Below are 27,629 nucleotides of genomic sequence, written 5' to 3'. Positions count from 1 at the left end.
TATATGGTGTTGGCTTTCTTTTCATTATAATACAGAAATACCTTCCCCAATAGCTACATGAATAAATGTGCTACTCTGAGAGTGGCAAGGGATGGCCTGCTGTGAATGAGGGGAAAGAGACAGTCACAGATGAAGGATATAGAATTAAATAAGAATATTATTTGAGATACAAAAGCTAGAATATGTTCAAGTATAGAGAGAGACTGGTTGAAGCCATCAAACAAAACGATTATAATAAGAATGTGAAGTCCCTGAGGGCAAGAGAAAATAAGACACAGATCATATGAGACAGAATTTACTATGGTAGGACAGAGACTGCAGGTGATGTCACAAATTAAACCACAATATTTAGAGAACCCTGAAGGCCTACTTGAGTTTGTCAAATTGGTTGTTACTGGCATTTGGGCTGAATAATAACTTATTATGCAGACTGTCCCACACATTTCAGGCCATTTAGCATCTCTCATCTCTACCCACTAAATCCCAGGAGGACACTCTTATCATTTTAATAACCAAAAATGTCCTAACAAATGTTTACCTGTTTCTTTGGTAGGGAGATATTAGCCAGTTAAGAACGACTGAGGAAATCCTTTGAATGTAATCCAGAGCAGCCAATTTTAATGCTACCTATAAGTGAAGACTTGAATTGCTCAAGGTCATAAACTCACTGTTCTAAGGTCTACCTACACTGTCTAATATGGTAGCCACTATCCACATGTGACTATTTAAATCTAAATATAAATTAATTAAAACAAAAGAATATTTTTGTTTTTCAGTTTCTCCATCAAACTAGCCATATTCAAAGTGTCAAACAGACATATGTGGGCAACAGTTACAGAATATCCCCATCATTTCAGAAAGATCCATTAGATAATGCTAGTCAAAAGCACATAGAGAGGAACTTCCCATTTCCTTCAGTCCTTGTACAAGTTCTTGCACAATTAACCAATTATCATTACAATTGAAAATATGAAAAGAGTTAGTAAATACTCCATGGAATTTGAAAGGTGATGCACCAATTATAAATCCATGAACTGGGCAGGGCGTAGTAGCTTACGCCTGTAATCTCAGCACTTTGGGAGGCTGAGGTGAGTGAATCACAAGGTCAAGAAATAGAGACCATCCTGGCCAACATGGTGAAATAATTTTATTAAAGCTATAGCTTGGTTTTTAAGCAATATATTACTTGTGAAATGCAGTTGCATTCCTAGTAAAGGACTCTTGTATTCAATAAATTGTTTTCCTGGCAAAGGGAGTAAAAAAGAATGGTGAAACCCCATCTCTACTAAAAATACAAAAATTAGCTGGGCGTGGTGGCATGCATCTGTAGTCCCCCCTACTCGGGAGGCTGAGGCAGGAGAATCACTTGAACCTGGGAAGTGGAGGTTGCAGTGAGCCAAGACAGCACCACTGCACTCCAGCCTGGTGACAGAGCGAGTCTCTTTCTCAAAAAAAAAAAAAAAAAAAAAAAAAAAATCCATAAACTGAGCAAAACTTGTAAAAATTAGCAAATGTGGTAGAACAACCCATAATAAAGTAGAAATTTTTTTAGAGATTTCACATTTAAAAAGTTCTGCTCAGAAAAATTCCACTAAATTATTAAATATTATATGCTTGACAAGCAAAATGAGATGTTGTGTAACCCCTATTTTTGAATATTTTTACTCGACCTATTACATGTGTCAAAGGATACCCTGCATTTCTTGTGTTTAGGGATGTGACAATAACAAATACATGGTCCTCCACTTTATTCTTTGACTTAGTTCAAAAATGGTGTATTTAAAAACCTTATGTCCCAAACTATTTTCAAAGATTATTTAGCAAACATATTTCAGAAACTTAGAGGAGCATCTTAAGTATCATTTAGTTAGAACACTGTTTCCAAATAAAATGTCAGAAGTTGGCATCACTTCACTCTTTTCTTCTTTTAGTCATTTTTTTCTGGAAACATATATAATACTTCTTACTCAAAGTGTATGACAGCCAAGAAATTCAATTATTCCAAATCCATAAATCACAGGGTGTCAGTTACTCACAGCAAGGGAAACCAATTCAGAAATTGCTGGAAATGTGGATGCCTAGCAAAATTATACAGAGGAATTTCTTTTTTACTCCCTTTGCCAGGAAAACAATTTATTGAATACAAGAGTCCTTTACTAGGAATGTAAATGCATTTCACAAGTAATATATTGCTTAAAAACCAAGCTATAGCTTTAATAAAATTATTTCAATATTTTAACACTTCAATATTATTTACATCAACAAATTACAGTGAAAAGAGACTCCTTCATTTTAGGCAGAAGGCCTTCATTTAGTTGGAAATCTTGCCATCTTTGCCTTTCTCCACATCAACTACGGACTATTGTTTTCACAAGATTTTCTTCACTGAAAGGCTCCACCTTCTTCAGCCACACAATACATCGCAAGCCTTTCCCCAAAGCTGAAAGTCATTATGCCACTGAAAATCGCCAAGAAGACTCTAGAACTTGCCTGAAACTTCACAGAAAAATCTAAAATGTTGTTAAAATTTCACCAAGTGTTGTATTAGCTGCAAGTAATCTCATAACTGCTCCTTAGTATCCAATCAGGGTGTTGATCTCCACCTAATCATTCTACAGCATCCATCCCGGGAGCCGGAGTTGGAGTTGGGGGGTGTGGTACACTAAAAGAAATCCCTTGAAATAGCTAGGGTCATTGCCCAGGAAAGAAAAGCTACTGATACCTTTGGGGGTGGCTCTATTAGCCAACACTACCCCTCACTCTGAACTATAAGTCAGCCAAAGGATGAGATAACACTCAACTGTGTAATATAAAAGTACTCTAAGGGCTTGTTTAGATAGCAGTCTAAATGTCCACTCCTTTCATTACTATCCCAAAAGGCTTCTGAAAGCCAGACTTCTCTTTCTATCTTCTAAGTATATTAGTATTCTTCTATCAACCTCTCAAAAAACAAAATAAAAGCCTCAATGTTCTCTGTAATAAAATGAATTGCTGGAGAGAAGGTCAAGTTTCCAAGTCTCAATATACTTAGTAGTGGTAATATTAGCCTATTGCCATTTACCAGCAAAAAGGATGGTGGCACAGCAGGTGAAAATAGGCATTTGTCAAGCTCTATTTAGCAAATGCTATTATAATATACATTATCTATAAAGGTGAATATCCCTCTATGATATTAACATCACTTATTTAACATGAAATAAGAAATAGAATAAATAAGAAAAAGGTGGGTAGACATCATTTTACCTGAAAAGTGAGGTCATTTCTGATGGTACTCCTGAATCTTAAAGCCATTCAGCCAAATCATATAACATGTATGTGTATATATACACACACACACACACACACACACACACACACTCTCATGCTTAGGTCCATAAAACAAACCAATTCTATATGAACCATTCTCCTTTATTTAATCTACTTCTTTTGATTTTAGATTCAAATTTCTGGTTCTGTGATGCTGCCTTGATTTCAGTTTCTGGTCCCTGCACTTGAACCTGAGACTTCATCTCTCCAGTTGTCAAGCTTTGACAGCTACCTTCAGTCATTTCACTCTAGGCACTTGAGTTTGTTTAACAAAACTCCCTACTCCTGAATCAGCCAATTGAAATCCAGCTTTAGTCACTGAGGCAGCAGCAGCTAGTGAGAGAAGCGACCGTTTTAGTCACCTGGCCAGCAAGTATGTACGCATATTGAAAACAGCAATTCAAAGAAAGGATTTCAGCCAACTGAAAGAAAACTTGAGCTCCATAAACCTTGAATATAAAGAGGATGGAAAATCTAGGAGGTCATTGGAGACAGGCAGAAAGCTGTAACAGAAACGGAAACAAGATCACTTTTCCCCTAGGCTTTATTGATAAGGTGCTTGGACCTGTAGGCTATAGAGAAAACTAATTTGGTCATGAAAAAAATTATGCCCTTATATTAAAGACATGTTCATTTCTGGTAGGCTCTGGTTTTTTTTTTTCCTACTTTTAAACATCCAGTTTAGTCTATTTGACTGTGCCAAAGATTTCAGGAGAAAAGGTTTTTTTCAAGCTGGAGTTAATACTGTCAGTATCACCCTAAAGCCAATATGGTACAAGACAACAGGAATCACAACAAAGAATATCAAGGCAAAGTGAGACACAAAGAAATCGAGGAGCTTTCTTTTATTCATTAGTCTTTCATTTTATTCATTAGTCTATCCTACTCAGTGCAAATTTCGGACTTTCAGATATTTTACTAACAACTGTGGCCTTAAAGTAATGACTTAATTTGTAAATTCCTGCAGGGCATTTTTCACAACTGGGCAAGTTCACTTTGCCATTGGACAACGATAAATTCATAACTATAATAATTTCCAAAGCATAGGTGTATTAAGCACCCTGTAGCTGTAACGGGAAGTCTAGAATATGATACATTAATATAAATTGTGTTTGGTCACTTCAGAGTAAATTGTGTATCAAAAGGCACTGCATCTAAATTTCATTTTTTTAATTACCACCCTCAAACTTTCCGTACCACATTCTTTGGAACTATTTAATGTCAAGAATCTTGGAGTTCACATCTACACAGTTTCTGCAGTCAGCAAGTGCTTTATTAAACTACAGCATTAAAGTAATCTTCAAAATATAAAAAAGAAAACTGTTTTCTATTTCTGTTCTGCACTGAGCAAAAGACAGGTGGAAGTAAATGAGAATTTCCACAGGCACCCTTGCAAGCATCACAGCCAATTGTATTAGCTTAATTCACTGGATTTGAAAAACTTGAAAGGAGGATGTTGAAATTCGATTGCAGAAAGGTCTGATTAGAGAGGAAATAGGGCTTAGAAGAAATACTAACACTAGTTTTTGTAAGAGGACAATAAATACAGATGGCATCTTGTCCTCCTAAAGTAGACTCACTCCCTTGAGATACCTTGTTTACCTCTTCCCAACCTCTAGAAGCAGTCATCAGTGCTCACATCTACATGTATGCAGACTCGTACACACCCACACACCTCAAATTTATTTTATTATTTAAGCTAATCCTTTCTAGCTGACATCTTTCATCCAAAGTGCTAGGCAGTTGCCTTCTTGGCTTTTACCTAGATAGATAATTGTAACATCAGGAGCTAAAAAATTGGCATGACTTTATTTAGCTCCATATTTTAAAGCTCAGGTTTAAACCATATGTGTGTGTGTGTGTGTGTGTGTGTGTGTGTGTGTGTGTGTGTGTGTGTATGTAATATAATGTGCTCTGTTAATATATTTCCTCATTCTCTTTAGGCACATGTGTATCATGTAGTGTCAACAATCTAACAAGCAAGTAGAAGGAGCCTTCAGAGTCAAAAATTCATCCTAAGTTCTCTGTTGAAGAAGGATTGTAGATAAAAACAAGCCATCAATAAAGTTTCCCTTCACTTTTATCATTCTACAGTCCTTAAGCTAAAGCAAAACTTTACACATTTAAGCTCATTTTTGCCATCTCCTGGCAAATTTGTGAAACACAAGTGGTCTGCATCAACAAACATTTGGTTGATATACCCTGTATTATATATATTTCGGCTAAAACTGGTGCTTGTTTGACACCTTTCCAATCCTACTAAAATGTTAATATTTACCAATTTGGTCAAATATCTTACCTTAGCATTTTTTTAGGCAGAGACTAAATAAAATAAACCATCAATTTTTACAATTTCCTTCTTCATCAGTTTTTGATATAGACATAGAAAAAGTGAGGATCTTTAGTGATTCAAAGCATAAGTTATGGGATAATTCATGCCTGGGTTAGATTCCTTTATTGATAAATCGCTGGGTATTCTTGGGAAAGTCATTGGTTCATTCACTCAAGGAGTATGCATTAGGCCCTGGGCATATGACTGTTAGCAATACAGAGAGGATAGCTACCATCATGAGGCTGACATTTCTTTTAGAATACAGGCTTCTCGCTTGTAAATATATGTCATTAGTGTAATCAATTCATAAAGATTATCTGTCAGTGATTTACCTAGGGCACTTGGCATAGCATCTGGCAGGTTTGTAGTAAAGTTTACCTGTGATAATGTTGGTCATTGTGATGTTGACACTCATCACTCATTCCACCAATTTGATATAAACAGTCATATAAGTGTGATGAAATCCTTCCTGTCAGTACTAGTATTGCTCTTTATCCAGGGTGGGCATTCCTAGGGACTTATATACCCCTGATATATGACAGAAGAAGCTTCTGAGCCTCTCTGAGGCAAAGAACAAAGTACATGAGGTCAGATGTACCCCATACATTGGATTGACATTGTGGAAGTTCTAGAGTCTAGACAGAAGGTCTTGTGTGCTTCCTGCTCTATCTTGGAAATCTGCATAGCTGCCAGGAGAGCAAGCTCACTCTAGCCTGCTGGAACACCAGACACATGGGGCCACACATGAGGACAGATGCACAAGTGAACCCAACTGAGTGCTGCCCAAATTTGTACCCATAGAATTATGAGTTAAATTAATAGTTTTATTTAAAGCCACTACATTTGAGGACAGTTTGTTATGCAGCAAAAGCTAACTGATACAATGACATTTTTCATGGAATGCTCTTTATAGGAATTTTTTATGCAAACCATTACATATAGTCAAAAATTCCTGTCTGATTCCATCTTCACATAATCCTACTGTAATAATTTTAGCTTTTTGAAAAACGAAAGAAATGTGCCTAACATCACACATCTAGTAAGTGACAGAGCCAGGATGTGAACTCAAGCAATGTGACTTTAGCATCTAGGTAGGCTCTTCTCTTTGTATTAAGGCTGGTGCAAAAGTAAGTGTCGTTTTTCCCACTAAGAGTAATGGCAAAACCCACAATTACTTTTGCACCAACCAACACTATTAAATCATCTAAAACTAGAGTATTTCCTGTAACAACTTAAATCTTCTGATTAAGTTTCTGATTTTTTTCTGTATAAAACATTAAAATGATATATAAAAATTCACAAAAATAAAAGGAAAGTATAAATTCACACTCAAGAGATGACTAACTTTAACATATGGTATGGACATGTGTCGCTTAATGACAAGGATACATTCTGAGAAATGCATAATGAGGCAATTTCATCATTGCATGAACATCATAGAGCATACTTACATAAATCCAGATGACATACCTTACTACACACTTACGCTATATGATGTGCTATGCCAATCTCCTCCTTTATCAGCTTTGGTCATCTACATAGAAAATGTGAAGATCTTTAGTAATTGAAAGGATAAGTTATGGCATAAGTCATGCCTGGGTTAGATTCCTTGATTGATAAATAGCCTATTGCTATTTAGCTGGTTGATAAATAGCCTGTAGCCTATTGCTCCTGGTCTACAAACCTGGACAGCCTGTTACTGTACTGAATACTGTAGGAAACCGTAACACAGTGGCAAGTATTTGTGCAACTAAGTACATCTAAACATAGAAAAGATACAGTAAAAAGACATGGCATTATAAACTTACAGGGCCACCGTCATATAGATCAGCTGTTGTCGACCTAGATGCATGAATACAATCATGTGCCCCATGATTTTTTTCTAAGCATATAAGTGTGCATGTGTTCTGTAACAATCAGAGCATATGGCACATATTACTTTGTAACCACCATTATTTATTTCAGCAAACCACCAATTTTTGCACATTTATGTTGCTCCAGGGATTATCTGATTGTGAGGAATAGAAACACACTAATATAATAAGGTATATGTGTGTGCATGCTGGAGGTGGCAAGGTCAGTGATAAAATAATACAGACAGTTGCACAGGAAATTTTCTCTCTCTTCCTCTGAGGCCATTGGTCATGGGGTCAAAATTATTTCTAACTTTCTTTCTCCTCCTTGTAGAATGAAGATCTTCTCAGCACATTGCCTTTGACTTAACAGAGCTTTTCATGAGACAGGGACCACCATTGCCTTACTTTTTGTGGAACTTGGACAAATTTTAGAGAAAAATAAAATGGTTCAGTTCAACTACAGGTCTTTGAACAAATAAACTTTGTATATGTCTGCAGGGTAGGGTAGGTAGGAGGAACTCATGGTATTTCTGTTTTCTTCCCTGTGTCGAAGGTGGAGCAGGTTAATTTGTAAAGTAACCCCACAATGGTGAACACTGGCATGCAGGCAGAATCACCTTGTTTGCTCCCAAATCATGCAGAGCATGGATAGCAGCTAATGATCAAGTCAGAATTTTTAAAACTGAAAATGAGAAAATCAGTTTCAAAATTAAACAAGCAAACTTCTAACTGCAACTGGACATACCTAGGGTTGCAAAACTACTGCATGGGTGCACTACATTTACTAGTTGTGAAAGATTATTACTGGAATATTTGATTTCAGGTAACGTTTTGTTTTGGTCAAATTGTCATGATGTCCAGCTTCTTTTTTACTAAATTCTTTCTTGGCCAAATTGTTTTCATTCAAATCACTTACAGCCAGTCTAGATCCATCTTGACTGTAAGGTGTAGTCACCTGGAGAGGTTTTGATTGAATTGATCTGTGATGCCATCTGGGCATCAGGAGTTCTTAAAGCTCCTCACCTTAGGTGACTTCATTGTTTAGCCAAGTTTGAGCACATTGAACAAAAGGGTCCTGCACAGGGTTATCACAGGACTTTGCAACAAAATGAAGGTAAAAGCCATTATGTTTCCCATTTATGGACTTAAAAGTGTCTACTATTAGGTTTTGGGGGCAGTCTCATCCCACTATCATCTCATGCTGAGTTTGCAGTTATTTAAGGAATATTAAAGAAAATGCTTTTTATTTATCTTGTTTGACCCTCCTATCATCTCTCTAAGGTAGCAGGGCAAGTATTATTTTTCGTATTTTACAAGTCAGAAATCAGGTTTAGAGAGGCTAAGAGGCTTTTTGCAGTATTTAGGAGATGAGGGAGTATGTTAATACTCACATCACTGCTATACATTTCTCTTGGCACTTATCCAGCATAACCTGTTATATGTTTATGTTTAGATCCCACTTCCACTTAGGCTGTGAGCTCTTTATCACTTATTATTTATTAACTCACTATCAGGTTATTCATTCAAGATGTATTGGTTGGGTTTTTCTTGGTTTCGTTTCTTTGGAGGAGGGATAAATTGTGGGGGGCTACTGTAGTGAACAATACAGATATTATGGTCCCCACTTTAGTGAGTGTAGGAATCTATTGATGGAACAGGCAAGCAAAGACAGTTAATAAAAAATTAACATAAAAACCAACATAGATGGGTAACTACCTAATCCTTATAGAGAAAGAGGAGTGGGGTGCTTGAAAACTCTTTGCAAAGGTATAGAATGTAAAATCTAAGCTAGAAATTCATACATGAGTAGAATTTACCCTTGTGAAAAATGCTATTATATTCCTTGGTGGAAGGAACAGCGTGAGACTGCACAAAGAGAGACCTGAAAGTGGATCAAGCAGCATGATAATATTAGGGTGGGGAGTGTGACAAATGAAGCTGAAGAGAGAGGCTGTGTGCCCACGCAGATCACAAAATGGCCTTGTAACTTATAAGCCATTTTCAGGAGTTTGTGTTGTCCTAGAGAAAATGGGGTGCCTATGTAGGGCTTAAACAGGGCACAATACGATCATATGTATTTCAGGGAAGATCTGGCTGCCCCAGAGTGTCCTCCTGACCATTGAGCTAGGCTTCCACAGGCAGGGAGTCCTGCGGTTTTGGCGGCAGGGAAAGAGAATAGTGTCCAAATAGAATGATATTTCCACTTTGGGCAATACAGGTCTTCGGGCTGATTTGATACTTGGGGATACAAAAGAGGATCCGAGGCTGACAACTTGGCTGTATGATTCCCTGATTAGCAGTTGCATAATGAGAAGAGAAGCGGGACAGGAGAGAACTAGTGGGTTCGTTTTCAGATGCGTTGCATTACAATTATCAGGCCTGCTTCTTAGGATTCCGTGTACTGCATAAAATATACTCCATAAATATTTTGATTTTTTATTGTACAGTCCAAGCTTGTAAAATTCTACCAAACCCACCTTACTACTGGAAATGATCAAAGTGAGAACCCCCCTTTTTAAGCTACCTACTTAATCCAATAAGCTTCTGTGCGAAAACACACATTTGCCTGCCCTTAAAAGAGCAGTCGGTTGGCTTTCCTGAGTGCTCAATGCGTTTCCGAGGCTCTAAGCTCCCGTTCTGGAAGCGCGAAAACGCGGTTCCCCCTGCTGGTCAGGGCTGCGTAATGCAGCGAAAGGAGGGGAAATTCCTAGGGGCGCGGTCGTTGGTGGATGGCGTAAAACGAGCGTCGGGGACCGGCGATTGTGCTTGCGTCAACGGCGCGCGCCGTGGGAACCTTGACAAGCAGCATGGCTGCAGGTTGCTCAGAGGCGCCCCGGCCAGCGGCGGCTTCTGATGGGTCTCTGGTAGGGCAGGCTGGCGTCCTGCCTTGCCTAGAGTTGCCGACTTATGCCGCTGCTTGTGCGCTGGTGAACAGTCGCTACTCATGCCTGGTGGCCGGGCCGCACCAAAGGCACATTGCGCTGTCGCCCCGCTACCTTAACAGGAAACGCACCGGCATTCGAGAACAGCTTGATGCGGAGCTCCTTCGCTATTCTGAGAGGTACCGATCTCTTTGCCTGTTCCTTCTTTTGTGCACGGGAAGTAAAGCAGGTGGATGTGCTGACGACGCAGCAGAAAGGGGCAAATGGCAAAGGTCGCATTGTCCCCCACAGCTTAGCCCCCTGGATTTCTAGAGTCGCGATCCGTCCCTCAAGGCCAGTACCGCTCTGGTAAAGATCTATACAGGGTCCCTTTCATAGATAGAGAAGAAAACTTAAAGATGAAGTTCAGGTGTGGGCGGAGGGAGTGGAGATTCTTGCTCCAGAACCCTGGTGTGGGGGTAGGAAAAGACCAGGGATCTGGAGACCTAGTAGGCCCAGTTCTGTTTGGCATTCAACGTTTCATTTATCCCCTTACGGATGATGTTTTCTCATTTGACAATAAAAATTTGGTTTGCAGTGCTTGAGTAGATTCTCATTCCATAGAAGATAGCATATGAAGCATTAGTACAACCGTTCTATTTGTAAAACATGAAGGACCTTGTTTGTTGTTGGATCTCACTCTGGTAATTTCCCCATTTTCTCTTCTCTTGGACCTGATCTGGGGATTATGAAAATGCCATTAGTTTAGCGGGATTTTGTTGTTTTTAAGAAGATTTATTCAGTCGAACTAGTGAGCCTGTTGCTTTGGGGAGAGAAAAAAACAAAACGTATGCATTTATATTACGGTATTCAAAAGTGACTTGAAAACTTAGAATTACACAGGTGTGGGGCGGGGGTCGCGGGCATGTGCTTTAGTATTCCTCTGGACTATACTTTGGTTCAAAAGCGGGGTTCTAAAACTAGAGTGAATGGATTCTCTAGGGATTCATGATTGCCCTTCAGGAATTCCTATGTGAAGTTCCGTGGGCACTGCATCGGAAGTTTTTATCAGTTTCTTAAGGGATCCTGGACCTCCACGCATGTCTAGAATCTGCAGATTCTTCCAAGCACCCATATACACTTCTTGTATGTTTATATTACATACCGAACACTTGAGATACAAAAACAAAAAATAAAATCTCTGTTTCAAGGAGCTTTAAGCTGTAGTAGAGATACAAATACAAGCCAATAAATAGTAAAGTGTTAAAATTTGACAGAAATCTAATAAGATAAGGAGTGTAGAATTTGGATCTTGGGACCTTTGAGAACAACTTGATTGAAGAGGGTACTTTAACATGGTAACATTCCAGGCAAAGAGAGTGGCATAAACAAACGGATACTGGATGTGAACTGGTATGCTTTGCCCAGAGAACTGTATCTATTATATAAGTAGAATAAGGTTTATGTCAGGGGAAAGGCATTGGATGCCATTGGAGAGGGCAGGGGGTCAAAGATGACTCAGAGAGGATGGCCATTTTGCTTTTCCCTTCCTGCCATCGCCAGTTTTTGTTATTTTGGGGGTAAGGTGGGGTTGTTGTTGTTTTTCCTTTTGTGTTTCTGTTTTCTTAAGCAGGGTTAGTGCTCCGTCCTCTCAGTCCCTTTAACCCTGAGACTTGGCACACTTTTGAGAAAGTAGTACTTCTCTGCAGTCCCTGGCATATCAGATTTACAGTTTAAGAAACAACATTTACTTAATGGTTAGCTACCAAATAGGATGAGAAAGTGGACGAGGAGAGGAATTAAGATAATGTTATAATTGTCCAAGAGAAAATGATTAGAGAGGATGGATTTGAGAAATTAAAGGATATACAAAGTAGTCATAACATTTGGAAACACAAGCAACTATCTTGTTTTCTGTAACCAGTACTGCCTGCACTTGACAGGCTAGAGGGGGAAATCACGCAGAGTGGCTCTGAACAGATCTGGACACCACTCCTTCCATATTACTTGGGTATGCTGTTTATTCAAGTGCAAATCAGGCACCACACTTTGAACTATGCATTACTAATAAGGGACAAAACATTGAACATATAGTATTAAAGAACTGAAGTGAGGCTACCACCTTGCCCTGATACCTATTTAGGATGGTATCTGAAAAACAAAAGTGAAGGAGGAAAAAGTATATAGTGTTGGGTGCCTGTGTTCACATATCTGATGACTTTTACCAAAATCCCCCTTGAATTTATATACTGCTAAGTTCCTGAAAATTTTAATATATATCAAAACTATGCAAAGATGACTTTGTGTTGATGTGTTTTAAGAGTTAAATTAGGTGCCTAGCTATTTGTAAATAGATTTGTCCTTTTATTCAAAAGTCAGAGCGAAGGACATTTCCTCATTGTATCAGACTGTCCTGTACATGACAGACTCTTTTCTTCCCTGGCTTCTGCAAAGTTTGTGATAACCATGACTAGTATCACAAATTTCCAAATGTCCCCCCTTCCACCAGGGGACCACAGCCCTCCTTCCCCTTGAGAATCACTCTGATACTTGAGAGACAAGGCTTTGATTAGCGGAAATAAAGTCTTGATAATTTGTTTTTCTGTCTAGTATGGCAGTTAATTTTCCTTCCTATTCTCTGTTTTCTGTGTCCCTAACATTGTCTTAGTGATAGGATGATTCCAGCTTAGGAATGCCACATGCGGAAATTAAAACCTCAGAAAATTGCTTTCCCGAGTAAGTCTCTGAGTTAGGGTTTTCCTAATTTGGTAGTTCTTAAAGTGTATTTTCTGTGGCTTCTGGCTGTTTTACTAAACAACATCTATTAGGGATAAATTCTTTCCCTTATTTTATGTGAATTGTTAGAAGTGTGAGTTCAACAAAAAATATTCTTTGCTATCAAAGGCCTTAGAGTCATGTGTGAAATTCAAACATATATACAGATAGGTTCAGTACAATTAGATTAAGAACAGTGAGAAAGTTGGCCTATAGGAGTAGAGGAATGATTTCAGCTTTGCCTGGGGGAGTCAGGGAAGTTTTCTCCAACAAGTAGTGGGTGTGGTAATGAAGCCACCAGGTTTTGTTTGTTTTGTTGTTTTTTGTTCCTTTGTTTGAGATGGAGTCTCCCTCTGTCGCTCAGGCTGGAGTGCAGTGCTGAGATCTCAGCTCACCACACCCTCCGTCTCCCACCACTAGGTCTTTCTCCTTAATAGTTATAATTCCTTAAAAGCTAAGAAATAACAGTTTGAAAAATAGTTGTCCCTTAATCCTGACTGTTACATTTGTAGACTAAAGTGTCAGTCAGTTCCTAAATAATGTAGTTGTATTAACATTTGCATTTACTATCAACAGTTGAAGTTTGGGATTTTCTCTATTAAGTCATTGACTTTAAAATTCAGGGGCTTCGGCTTTAACCGTAATGCTTCCCTTGTTATACGCCGTCAAGTACTGAAATTCAGTAATGGTGAATAATACCAAAATTGCCTCTTAATCAGTCATGTCCACAGAGATACACATTTTCTTTGCTAAGTCCCTTCTTTCTATCCTAGTATAACTTGAAGAATTCAAATAGTCGTGCTAGGATAGAAAGAATGGGACTTGGCCAGGGAAGAAGAGTTGATTTACTGCTAATGCATTAATTGGGCATTTTGTTTCTGTGTATCTTGAGTCATCATTTTAACTTAGCCAACACATCAGAATCCATTGGTGAAATGGGACTACTAAAGTTGTTACAGACTAATCATATACTATTGTTTTTGACATAGGTGGTGTATTTAGAAGATGTGTAAGTTTTGGATAGAATATCTAATCAGTATGAAAATGGCCTGGTTTGAAAGAGTGCAGTGGTGCACACCTATAATCTCAGCACTTTGGGAGGCTGAGGCAGAAGGATCAATTGAGCCCAGGAGGTCGAGGCTGCAGTGAGCCCTGTTGATGTCACTGCACCCTATCCTGGGTGACAGAGCAAGACCCTGTCTCCAAATAAATAAATAAATAAAAGACGATAAAAGATATCATTTTCAACTTTTTCTTTTTACAGCCTTTTAGGTGTCCCTATTGCATATGATAACATCAAAGTCGTGGGAGAGCTTGGAGATATTTATGATGATCAAGGACACATTCATCTTAACATTGAAGCCGATTTTGTTATTTTCTGCCCTGAACCGGGGCAAAAGCTTATGGTATGTGTATCACTTTTTTCTAGCTCCCTTTGTATAATTCTATAATTATGTAACTTGGAACATTTTAAGAGATAATATATACCTTGGGACTCAAATAAATTGCTATTGTGAGTAAATAAATATTATTTTTAAGGAAAAATTAATTTGTATCATTCAAACGTAGGTAAGTTTTTGAATATCCTCCTAAAACACATACATGCACACAATATATGTCCCATCCACTTTATTCTTTTCATAGTAGCAGAATGATTTTAAGGGCAAAAAAATCAATTATCATTATTATTTCAAACGTTCTCAATTCTACACAAATACTATTTCTTTATAAAGGATTCAAAGAATATAGCAGTATATGAAACAGGAATTCAAATGGGCCAGGGAGTAATGAAAATTTATCAGTGACAGAGGACAGGGCAGCCAGTCTGTGCCTTGGAAATGGAAGCTCTGTGGGAAAGGTCTTCCAGTTTTTCATAAGCTGGAAATGCAGATATTGATACGAAATCTGCTGAAATAGATCCTTTTTTACTCTTTACTTTCTCCTCTCTTCCTCCAGCAGTTCTCTGTGTGTATACACATGTTCGTATGTATACTTGTATGTGTGTGTATATGTTCTTTTCCTTAGCTGATAAATATTTTAATAGATCAGAACTGTTAACTAACCCTTGATATTGTTCATAAAAATATAGATCAATTTAACCATGACAAAACCCACAAGACACTTCCAATTTTTTTCATTTTTCAATATCAAATTAATACAAGTAGTATGCTTTGCCTGTTAAACTGGGATCTTATAACTGGACTACTAAAGTTGGCAGTAGATTTGTATTTGGAAATTAACAAACTTAACTTTCATCTACTTTGTGTAAATTATTATTTTAAATATAAACATGTAGGCCAGGCACAGTGGCTCACACCTACAATCACAGCAGTTTGGGAAGCTGAGGCAGGAAGATCACTTGAGGCCAGAAGTTTAAGACCAACGTGGGCAACATAGTGAGACCTCATCTCTACACAAAATAAAAAATTAGCCAGTCATGGTGGCATGCATCTGTAGTCCCAGTTACTCAGGAGGCTGGGGTAGGAGGATCACCTGAGCCCAGGGGTTCAAGGCTGCAGTGAGCTATGATTGCGCCAATGCATTCCAGCCTAGGCAACAGTGAGACCCTGTCTGTAAAAATACACACACACATACACGGAAATAACATATATACATGTACATGGAAATAACAGATTGTAGAAAAAGTATGAAATGAAAAATATCCCTTTTAATCTACCTACTACAAGATCCAGTCCTCAAATATTTTTGACCACCCACTTTTTCTTCAATTATTATTATTAATATTTGGTGAGATAAAATTTACATATAATAAAACGCACAGATCATATTGTTCAGTTCAGTGAATTTCGTCAGGTCTGTATACCATTCCATCTCCTTAGAAAGGATCTTCATGCCCTTTCCTGGCCCAATTCCTTCTCTTTATTGCAGATATAATTACTCTTCTGATTTTATCATAAGTTGGTTTTGCTTATTCTATAATTCCATATTAATGGAATTATTCATTATACATTCTTAAAATCTGCCTTCTTTTGATCAGCATGTTTTTGAGTTTCATCCATGCTGTTGTGTGTATTGGTAGTTTGTTCCTTTTTATTGCTCGTGGTATTCAGTTATATGACTATATCACAATATAATTATCTGTCTTCATTGATGGATTGATTCCAGGCTGGGGCTTATATGAATAAAGCTATTGAAAACATATATTTTCAGACATATGAATGAAAACATACATTTTCATTTCTCTTAAGTAAATAACTAGAAGTAGAAGAGCTAGTTCACAGGGTATTTATATAAAACCATTGTCAGACTGATTTCCCATTCAACACTTCATTTACTCTGTATCGTTATTAACATTTGCTATTGTCCTTTAATTGTACTGATGGGCATATAGTAGTATCTCATTATGGTTTTAATTTGCATTTCCGTTTCCCTCATAAGCAATTTTTCATATATTTCAGTAAGAAGGGCCTGTTCAAGTATTTTGCCCATTTTTAATTGGGTTTTTGTATTTTTATTATTGACTTATAGCAGTTCTTTTTAGTCCTAAAATGAATTCTTTTCAGATAAGTATTTTGAATATTTTCTTCCAATCTGTGACTTGTCTGTTAACTTGTAATGGTATTATTTGATGAACAGTTACTTTTAATTTTGATGAGGTCCAATTTATCATTGTATATGTTTATGACTATTGCTTTCTGGACCCTATCAAAGAAATTTGTCTGCCGAAAAGTTGTGCAGATACTGTTCTGTCGACTTCTACAAGCTTTTAGTTTTAGCTTTTCCATTTAAGTCTGTGATCATTCTCAAATAATTTTTGTGTGTAGTGTGAGGTAGGCCTTGAGATGCACTCTCTCCTTCATGTAGTTTTCCCGTTGTTCTGGATTCATATATTAAAAAACCTTTTCTTTCATTGATTTTCTGAAATTGATATATTTTTAACAGCAGTTTTAGGTTTACAGAAAAATTGAATGGAGAGTATAGAGTTCCCATATAACCACCCCCTTTCCCCTATTATCAACATTAACTTGCATTAGTATGGTGCATTTGTTACAATTTTTGTGCCAATATTGATACATTATTATCAAGTAAAGTCTGTAGTTTACATTAGAGTTCAGTCTTTGTGTTGTACATTCTATGAGTTTCCACAAATGTGTCATGGCATTTATTGAGGTATTGCTCCTCACAAGAGGGCATTAGCTGCGGGGGTCTGCCTGCAGACCTTGACCTAAAAGATGGATGAATGAAACGTACACTGACACACAGATATTGTTTTGCCAGTACTGCTGAGTGTCCGACTGCCTACACACCAAGAGAGGTTTGTCACTGCCGCTGGCCCTGAGTAGTTCACACTCCAGGCATTTATTTCGTATACAATTAACAACAGAAGCTCTGAGTCCACACACTTTTGGATAATTAACATGGTTAAGTGAGTAGTTCTATGAATGATTAAAGCTCAGGTACCGAGGTTTAAAGTAAATATCACTGGGGGCAATATCCCTGCCCCCGCAGAGGGCCATCTGACTTAAAGGTTAGTTAACAGAGGTAGGGTAAACAGACTTAACTGGGGAAGCCTCTATTGTCCCTAGTATTTACTCTGTAACTTAATGCTCTAAGGTAAGAACCGGCTGTCTTCGGCCTGTTCAGCTATTACAAGCTATGTAACCTTTTGGCCTTCCAAAAAGGTTTGTGACTATTCCCTATAACTTTCCCTAATATTTCCCTTTAATATTTCTGCCACTATCCTGAGTGAATCCCAACAACTTATCTTCCATTATAGTATGATACGGAATAGTTATCCTCTCCTGAAAACCGCTTGTGCTCCACCTATTCATTTCTCCCTTCTTCCCTCCGTTCCCTGTAATCCCTGGCAACCACTGATCTTTTTACTGTTTCCGTAGTTTTGCCTTTTTAAAGAAGAAGAATAGAGTATGTATCCTTTTCAAATTGACTTCTTTCACTTAGCAATATGCATTTAAGGTTTCGCTATGTCTTTTTATGGTGAGAACTTATTTATCTTTATTACCGAATAATCTTTTATTTTATAGCTGTACCAGTTTGTTTATCTAGACCATCTGGAAACTACCAGTGGGAACACTAGACTTCTGATCATACCAGATAGGGAAGTTTTATTCCGTCACATGTGTAAAGGGTTGCTGATGTTAAACAGCATTGTATACACGTCAGCATTATTTGCAGTTTTATAATTCAGAAAATGTGAATTTTTAATATTTCTGAGTCTCATTTATATGCTTTGTATATATTGACCCTGAGAAGAAAAATAAGTTTTATGCAAAGTCTCATCTTAAAATCATATAGCACATACTTTTGTTTTAGTTTTAAAGCTTCTAATAATACTTTCATGATTTAGCCAAAAAATAGTCATGGTCAATGTTTACATTTAAAGGGTAAGCTGTCTTCTAATGGAATGCTTGCATCATGCTAAATTAAATAATTAAAGAATGCATTTTTAAGCTTTGAAATTTGGTCTATTTACAGAAACGTAACATGGATCCCAGTTATAAAACGCATATGAGGTCTTTTTAGAAGTTATATGGGGTTTGCTTGGTTTCAATGTAGCTAAAGAGTAATAATGTCCTCCCTAAGGAATCCTGCAGTGGGGAGTTTAGATGGTTTTTTTTCTTGGACAGGGTGGCGGGGGCAGGTTAGTTTATCCAGTTAGAAAGTTAATGTGCCCAGTTAGACAGTTAATGTGCAATTACTTATATAATAAAGTTTGAGCTTTCTCAAAACCCAGTGGTATTCTAAAGTGATGTTTTGGCATGACATGTGGTAAGTTTTAATTGAGGTAAACTTTTTCCATATTAAATTAGACCATTAATTTGATGTTTGTTCTTTGAAGATTATTTGAAGCTTATAAAGTTTGGTTCACCTTTTAACTTTGTGGATGTGTTCTTTATGTTACGCTCTTTCTTCCTTCTTCTTCCCAGGGTATAGTTAATAAAGTGTCTTCTAGCCACATTGGCTGTTTAGTACATGGGTGTTTCAATGCCTCCCTTCCTAAACCTGAGCAGTTGTCAGCGGAGCAGTGGCAAACCATGGAGATAAACATGGGTGATGAACTAGAATTTGAAGTATTTCGTTTAGACTCAGATGCTGCTGGAGTATTCTGCATTCGGGGAAAACTAAATATCACAAGGTTAGTTTATCATTACGTAATTATCACTAGGTACTTAATTTCTATTTAATTCTGAATTTTAAAGAGAATTTTATTTTAATTTTAAAGAGAATAAGCCTCTCTAAAAATACCTGTTTATAGGAATATTCATGCTTTGAAACCATAAAGTCAATATAAACAATACTCTTAAGTTATCTGTAACAGTGCATCAAATAAATATTCTGAAACACAGACTAGCTAACTGGTCTGTATTTTAATATTTAATAGCTCAATTTTGCTGAGTATTTTCTATTTTGTTGTTAACTTTTTTTTTAAGTTGACCTCTAAACTTGAAACTACTGAAAGCACAATTACCTTCCTAACTATTGGCCTGCTTTGTTTTTACACACAAAAAATTGTGTTGATTATTGTCTTCTGTGCCAGATATTTTAATTTCTGTATTATTCTGTATAGAAATTATTATAAGAATTAACTCTGATCTTGAGCTTGATTCCATGGGAGCCAAGTTTAAAGGAAGAAGGAGAGAGACAACTCTTAAAATGCTGCTATTGCTAATAATTTTTTCTGTATTTTGCCTTAAAGTTACAAGAGTATGGGTTGAAGTTCTGGAACAGCTGTTCAATCTCTGTAATGACAGAAATACAGTTTATATACATAATACAGCAGCCTCACTATTGAGCACTGAAATATGACTAAGTCTGACTGAGGAACTGAATTTCTAAAGTTATGTTTTTGGTAGTGATTAGGTACATGTGCCTAGTGCCACTGTATAAGACTGAAGTTCTGGAGAGAAAGCTACTTCATCGATCCATGTTTTATTTTAGTGGTGTAAAATAATTCACAATGTTAAAGTAATACTATCTTAGTATCAGCTAAGTAGAACAATCGACTATTATTTGAAACAAGATTAAAATAGTAGACCGGAAACTCCATTGCTTTGATAAATACCAGATCATATTTTCTATTACATGTCAGTGGTTTGGTTAATAAGCCTAGGTATTGTGGTGTTTAATGTTCAGTGACCAAATTTTTCTGAAACAACCCAAAACTTGGAAGACATGTTTTGACAAGATTTTCATGTCATTTTTATGTGTGGAAACAGTCTGGGAGAAGTTATTCTTAAAGAAAGAATTTAACATTTAATGTTAAATTTAACATTTTTCAATTTAACATTCAGCAGCCCATACATATTTTAGTGGGTTGAGGGATAACAGGATAGAATATTTGGTATTTATGCCATGGTTATGTGTCTTGTACTGGAGTCATTATTTAGAAAATCTTAGCCTGTTGGGATATCTTGATCTCAATTTGTTCTTTGTTTTTTGCTTATTGTTCTGTTAATTTTTTTAACTGTTAATTTATAGTTTACAATTCAAGCGCTCTGAAGTTTCTGAAGAAGTTACAGAAAATGGCACTGAGGAAGCTGCTAAAAAACCTAAAAAGAAGAAAAAGAAGAAAGACCCAGAGACATATGAAGTGGACAGTGGTACCACAAAGCTAGCAGATGATGCAGATGACACTCCAATGGAAGAGTCCGCCCTGCAGAATACTAATAATGTGAATGGCATCTGGGAGGAGGAGCCAAAGAAAAAGAAGAAGAAGAAAAAGCACCAGGAAGTTCAGGACCAGGACCCTGTTTTCCAAGGCAGTGACTCCAGTGGTTACCAAAGTGACCATAAAAAGAAAAAAAAGAAAAGAAAACACAGTGAAGAGGCCGAATTTACCCCACCTTTGAAATGCTCGCCAAAAAGAAAAGGGAAAAGTAATTTTCTTTAGTGTATTTTAAACACGATTCAGTTTTTAAAAGATCGATCTACATACAATAGATGAATAAATGTTTTCAGTGATATGAAAAGGTTAAGTATGCCAGTAGTTTACAAAACAGAAAATACTTAACTAGGAGTAGGAGGCTTTATATGCTAAAAATGATAAAACTGACTGTAAATTAATTTGGGGAAAGCCAGTATTGTTAAAGTACCATTTTATACAAAATAAAAAGCTGCTCTCACTGTCAGCTCTCCTATTCTTCCAGGTTTTGCACTCTACATAAAATTATTTCTACAATGTCAAGACTAGCCAAAGGACTTTATAATACAATATTATATTACTAAAGAATCAGTTAAGTTTGAGATTTTGATGATTTGATTTTGTGTGTGTTTAATAGGCTTCACCTTATTACATGCTATTTTATTTTGCTTTTTTAAACACTCAGGACATTAACTAACTAATTTTAGGTTTTCCTTTATCATGGCTTTCTACAGTATTTCTATTGTTTAACATAAAATAGTTTGCCAAAGAAGTTTCTGAAGTCTTCACAGCTCTTAAAAGCCAGGCCAGTACTGACTGTGTGGTGGTAAATGCTATTCATTATTCTTTTCTTTCTTCCGAGTGCATGTGTGTCCTTGTCTTCTTAAGTCTGAGAGGTTGCTGGAAAGGACTGTTTTCTTGTACTTGTTCATTTGTGCCTCAGCCATTCTAGTTTTGTTGTGTGTTGGAGGACAGTCTAATGAAGACAGGATAAATGTGATTCTGACTAGTGGGAAATTTCAGATTACTTTTTAATGATTGGAATGGGCTATAAGATATTGTGCTGAAGAGAAAACAGTTGTTCTGTTCACTGCTTTCATTGAGAAAATGTGGAATGTCTCTTGACTAATTGACAAAGTGTAATGAAATGACAAGCTGGTTGAAGCTGGTAATCAATGCATGGCCATATTTATTCATTTTCCACACACTTGACCATCTACTTTGTATAACACATTCTGCTAAGGCCCAGGGATACAATGGCAAACAAGATAGATGTAGTTCCTTCCCTTGTGGCATGTCATAAGAGAAACAGATGTGCATATACACACAATAAATAAGAAAATTAATAATTGTATTAAGTGGTATGAAAAAAAGGGGGAGGATTGTTCACTCACTGTTACCTGTGTTAGTATCTGCAAATGCATGAATGGTTGAACTCCCATGTCAGCATTTTTGTTGCCATTTATTTAGTACCAGACATAGTGCTGGTCTCACAGCTTAATATTTGGTAATGAATAAATTCTGCTAGTGGTATATGTTGATCTGAACTTACAATGATGGGATATAGAATTGGCAGAGTGGCAGATGTTCACAATTGTCTACAAGTAGATGTGCTAGACAATGGAAGGATGCAGGCCAACCTCTCTGATTACAATTGAGATTCATGTGACTATTGAGCCCTGGAAATGTAGCTTGTCCAAATTGAGATGTGCTGTCAGTATAAAATACATACCAGATTTTAAAGATGTACCAAAAAATGTAAACTATCTCAATTTTTATATTGGTGAAATCAATATGTCTTGGTATAGTGGCTTAAATAAAACAATTTTAGCCTTTCTCAGTTTATTTTTCTGCAAAAAGATTAAAAATTGTACATGAAGCTCATGTTAACTTTCTTTTGGTCAGTGCTATTTTAAAGGAAGTATGAGTTGAAAAAAATTTGAAATAAACTATATCATATTACCAGGACTTAATATAGTGGCATACCCAGGAAATGCTTAGTAAGTGTTCCCTTCACATTTTAAAATTTGAGTATACAATCATGTTTGACAATATAGAAATTTAATTTTTAGTGAAACAGTTCTAAACCCCTTTTCCATAGACACCAAGAAAGATGCCAAATTTATGCTATTCCTGGAAAAATACATTGTGGCTTAGCAAATAAGCAAGTTCCCACGTTACTTTTGTTTTGCTTCAAGTAATACTTCTGCCAGTTGTGTTTTATGAATTAAACAGGGAGCGGCATGCTGAACTTGAAACTAGATTTGTTCCTGCTTTTTTCACAATGTGAGCAGTTTTGAAAAGTCAGATCTGGCCATTTGTCTTTCCTAGAATAGCATAACTCTGTTCATTGTTTTTTTGTTTGTCTTTCTGACACAGACTGATGATGGTGTCCACTATGTATTCTTCAAAACATTTGTCACATGCTGCACTAACCTAGTCTATCTTTTCTATCTTGGAATTTGCTCATACAAACCCTATAGCCTCGACTAGATCCCTTACCCTCTCTCCAGTTCCTATCATTCACCCATTTCACTGTGCAAGACACCTCACTAGTCACCAGTGATACAGAAATGACTTTTAAGCAGTTTCTGCTCTTAAGGGCTTACCGTTTTGTCTATAAGATACACAAGTATAAATGACAAGTACAAATAACAATGAATGTTTAATGCTTTATGTTTAGTGTTTAAGCTTGTTGTTGGAAGAGCAGCATTTTGACCCTTGGAGACGAAAAACTAGCTGTGGCATTCCAGGTGGAGAACCTGACAGAGGACTAAGAAGTTATCTAATGTAAAAGACCTCAGGCACCACCTTTGCATAAACTTTTTCCAGACAAGGCTAAATGTGCATGCTTCATAACCATAATTCTTATTTTTCTTTAATAAATATTTTTCTACTTGTAACACTGTGCATTATTTCAAACTGTTTACCTGTTTGTAAAGCTTGTCTCTTAATCAAATTTGTCTTGACCAAATAAGTTTCCTGAGGGCTGGAATTATGCCTTAACTATATCTATAGTATTTAACAGTGAATCCTTTGTATAATGAAAGCATCAACAGATAATTTTAAATTGATAAATAAAAAGCACAGTTTCAAATGGTATCACTTTGCCTCTGATGTGATATTATTATTTTCACTTGTTTCAATAAATGCATCTTTTTTTTTTTTTTTTTTTTGGCCTATATGTAATGTAGTTTTTAAGCACTTTTATCACTTTAGTGTGTCAGGGATAGAATACTTAAAAATGACAGAAATTTGATCTCTTTTAGTTTGTTTTATACATTCACCACATGGGTCATCTTTGCCTTTTTTTCCCAAAAAGTAGATATTTTGTTACAAAATCAATATATATTTGTTTAAAAATTCATATAGTAAAAGTATATACATCTTCCCACTCTACCAGTCATTGATCTCCCTCCCTATTCCTCCCCACACCACACACACCCACTTGGCAATTCTGCTTCCAGAAATAACCACTATTGTCAATTCCATGTGTAGTTTTAGAGATTTTTAAGTAGTGAATTTTAAAATGTTTTAAGACATGTGGAATCAAACTACCTGCACTTTTTGGGTCTACCCTATTTTATAGTAAATGTTTTCCCATATGAATATATAGAGGTCTTCCTATTTTTAATGTTTGCAGAATTTCAGTGTATAATTTATTTCATTTCCCAAGGATAGATATTTAGGTTTGTATTTTCCCTCTTAAAAGGGTATTGTTAACATTTCTAAAAGCTTTCATTGTTAGTTGAATTGCTTATTTCCAGCTGTATTGTACATTGTGACTTCCAAAGGTAAGCTCTGATTCCTACCTTTAGAAATGGAGGTATTTCAGGGGGCCAGTACATAGTTCAGTTTTTAAAAATATTCTTAAAAAATATTCTTTAGGCACTTGAAATGAATAGTTATTTTTTAAGTAGAAAAACACTTTAAAAATAGATTTTATATATCATACAGTGAGAATAAAATTGAAAAATAATGGATAATTCTGCACAGTATGTGATTTTTTGTGGTATTTTTCCTGGACAATTCATGGAAAAGTTCAACCCATCTTCAACTCAGAATATCACTGGCTCTCCTTACTAAACATAAAGATCTTCAGATGTTTGGTCTAAACTCTTTTCTCATCCAAATCTCCGCTTTGGCAGTAGGAACTAACTTCATGGCATCATTTTGTCTTCTACTTCTTTGAAATAAATATTTGGTACACTGAATCACCTTAAAGCCCAGTTGTTTTATCTGAATGCTAGACTTGTTCCTACTTATTCACATTGATTTCATAACTCGTCCTGAATATGTTTGAAAATTTTTAGTAAGACAAAAATTTAGTAAGTTATAAAATTGGAGTAATTAGGGGGGAAAAGGCAGAATCAACAAACCTAAGTCTACAACCAGGATTTCAATAGCAAATAAGCTGCAGTCTGTATAGTTGTAGGTAATTAGTTCCACATTCATTGGCTATAATTAGAAAATGCTCCGGCACTTATTGAGTCACAGAAAAACAAGGACACATGAAATACCTCGTCCATTCTTAGTAAACAGCTGGAAATAGAAGCTAAAAGAGCCGTCAAAGAGGACCATAATTTAGCATTTAAAAGTAGAATGCATTAGTAATTAAAATGACCTACAAATATATGAGATTATGGACAAGAAAGAGCTAAATACAATGTATCTAATACAGGAGAGAAGTTCCTGCTAATTCTGCATCCCACCGTAACTTGTTACAGTCTAATATCTCAAATTTGGTTGCCTATAGACAAGATCACCAGTTGCAGAAGATTCTTATAGGCATCAAATATACCATATTTTGTGTGTAATTATGCCTGTGTGCAAGGGAGCCTGAAAGAATACCAACTCTCTGAAATGAATGATTAAACAAAAATATTTAAGTGCCTAGTGTTCTAAGATAGTCACACCCAATTTTTATTTCTTACTTTTAAAATTTACATGGTAAATGACAGTGATTTAACCCCATTGGGTGGAGTTTTTATAAACAATTTTATTGACCTCTCTAAGCTGTGTTTCTTTACCTATAAAATGAGAACACTGAATTGGAAACCAGATTATCTAAAAGTTCCTTTCACTTAGAGAATCCTGAGTATCATTGATACTGCTATCTATTGAAGGAAAGAACTGTGAAGAGTCTAAGATTTCATCCAATTTGCAAACTAATAAGTTACTCTGCCACAGCTTCATGGATGCTAGCTGAAGACAAAAGACTCCTAAATCAGAGACAAAAGGACTTTAATTATTACTCACTGCACCTCAATAAGCTCCATGTTTGTACCAGCCAGTTCCCATTTGCACCCCAAGTCCTATAGGAACAATGCAGAGTACTAGGGAGCTACTGTGCATGAAAGGAGTTTGTGTCACAGCTGAGAAACTCCATGCTTAGGGAACGCCAGTGATTTATATAAAATGGATTGGAATCATTTTATATAAATATAAAATGCCCAATCTTTGCCCCAGAGGAAGATATCTTTATTACACTGGAAAATAAACAAATCTTTTTGTTTACTTCTGTTTGTTGTCTTCTGCTCTAGAAGGGGCACTGTTTTTATTTCCCAAGGCTTTAACTATCTAAACATTCTTGAAAAGTTAGTCTGGAACAAAATCTGTAAGTACCTCTGTTCACAAGGTTTGCAGAAATTCAAGAGACTTGTGCAATATTGTCTCAGCATCACCTCACCCAAAGGATAAAGTCAGTTAACGTCATTTAATGCATACGTATACTAAATATCACTACAGATTGTTATAATTTATGCAAATGTACATAATGATATTTTCATATTGAGAGGTGACAATGTGCTAGCAGCCCCCGCTCGCTCTCGGCCTCCGAGTCCACTCTGGCCGCGCTTGAGGAGCCCTTCAGCCCACTGCTGCACTGTGGGAACCCCTATCTGGACTGGCCGAGGCCGGAGCCGGCTCCCTCTGCTTGCAGGGAGATGTGGAGGGAGAGGCGCGGGAGGGAACTGGGGCTGTGCTAGCACGAGTTCTGGGTGGGCATGGGCTCAGTGGTCTCCGCACTCGGAGCAGCCGGCCAGTGCCCCCAGCCCAGGGCAGTGAGGGGCTTAGCACCTGGGCCAGCAGCTGTGGAGGGTGCACCGGGTCCCCCAACAGTGCCGGTCTGCCCACGCCACGTTCGATTTCTCACCAGGCCTCAGCTGCCTACCCACAGGGCAGGGCTCAGGAGCTGCAGCCTGCCATGCCTGAGCCTCCCCCACACTGTGGGCGCCCACTCAGGCCAAGCCTCCCCAACAGGCACCACCCCCTGCTCCGTGGCCCCTGGTCCCATCGACCACCCAAGGGCTGAGGAGTGTGGGTGTGCGGTGCAGGACTGGCAGGCAGCTCTGCCCGCGGCCCCTGTGTGGGATCCACTAGGTGAAGCCAGCTGAGCTCCTGAGTCAGGTGAGGACTTGGAGAACTTTTATGTCTAGCTGGAGGATTGTAAATGCACCAATCAGCACTCTGTGTCTAGCTCAGGGATTGTGAACGCACCAATCAGCACCTTGTCAAAACAGACCAATCAGCTCTCTGTGAAATGGACCAATCAGCTCTCTGTAAAATGGACCAATCAGCAGGACGTGGGTGGGGCCAGATAAGGGAATAAAAGCAGGCTGCCTGAGCCAGCAGCGACAACCTGCTGGGATCCCCTGCAAAACAGTGGAAGTTTTGTTTGTTCACTCTTCACAATAACTCTTGCTGCTGCTCATTCTTTGGGTCTGCCCTGCCTTTATGAGATGTAACACTCACAGCGAAGGTCTGCAGCTTCACTCCTGAAGCCAGGGAAACCACAAACCCACCAGGAGCGACGAACAACTCTGGACAGGAGGAACAAACGACTCCAGACTGTAACACTCGCTACAAAGATCTGC

The 27,629-nt window shown here is 37.3% G+C and overlaps 1 protein-coding gene across 1 annotated transcript; it reads left to right on the top strand.

Moving 5' to 3' along the window:
* The first annotated feature begins 10,234 nt into the window (after positions 1 to 10,234).
* On the top strand, positions 10,235 to 23,856 carry POLR1F (RNA polymerase I subunit F). Its single transcript, XM_003825029.6, has 4 exons — positions 10,235 to 10,555; positions 14,395 to 14,536; positions 19,040 to 19,248; positions 20,592 to 23,856. Exons 1-4 carry the CDS (start codon positions 10,302 to 10,304, stop codon positions 21,001 to 21,003), a joined length of 1,017 nt encoding a protein of 338 aa, XP_003825077.3. The 5' UTR covers positions 10,235 to 10,301; the 3' UTR covers positions 21,004 to 23,856.
* The last annotated feature ends 3,773 nt before the right edge of the window (positions 23,857 to 27,629 follow it).

This window comes from Pan paniscus, chromosome 6 (genome assembly GCF_029289425.2).
Source record: "Pan paniscus chromosome 6, NHGRI_mPanPan1-v2.0_pri, whole genome shotgun sequence".
In the NCBI taxonomy this organism is placed as follows: Eukaryota; Metazoa; Chordata; class Mammalia; order Primates; family Hominidae; genus Pan; species Pan paniscus.
This window is presented reverse-complemented; position numbering and strand designations above follow the sequence as displayed.

Excerpts from the sequence above, each read along its gene's own strand:
- POLR1F (XM_003825029.6), top strand. The coding sequence starts at position 10,302 with ATGGCTGCAGGTTGCTCAGAGGCGCCCCGGCCAGCGGCGGCTTCTGAT. Across the intron at positions 14,537-19,039 it reads AACCGGGGCAAAAGCTTATG|GGTATAGTTAATAAAGTGTC; the intron begins GTATGTGTATCA and ends TCTTCTTCCCAG. Across the intron at positions 19,249-20,591 it reads GGAAAACTAAATATCACAAG|TTTACAATTCAAGCGCTCTG; the intron begins GTTAGTTTATCA and ends GTTAATTTATAG.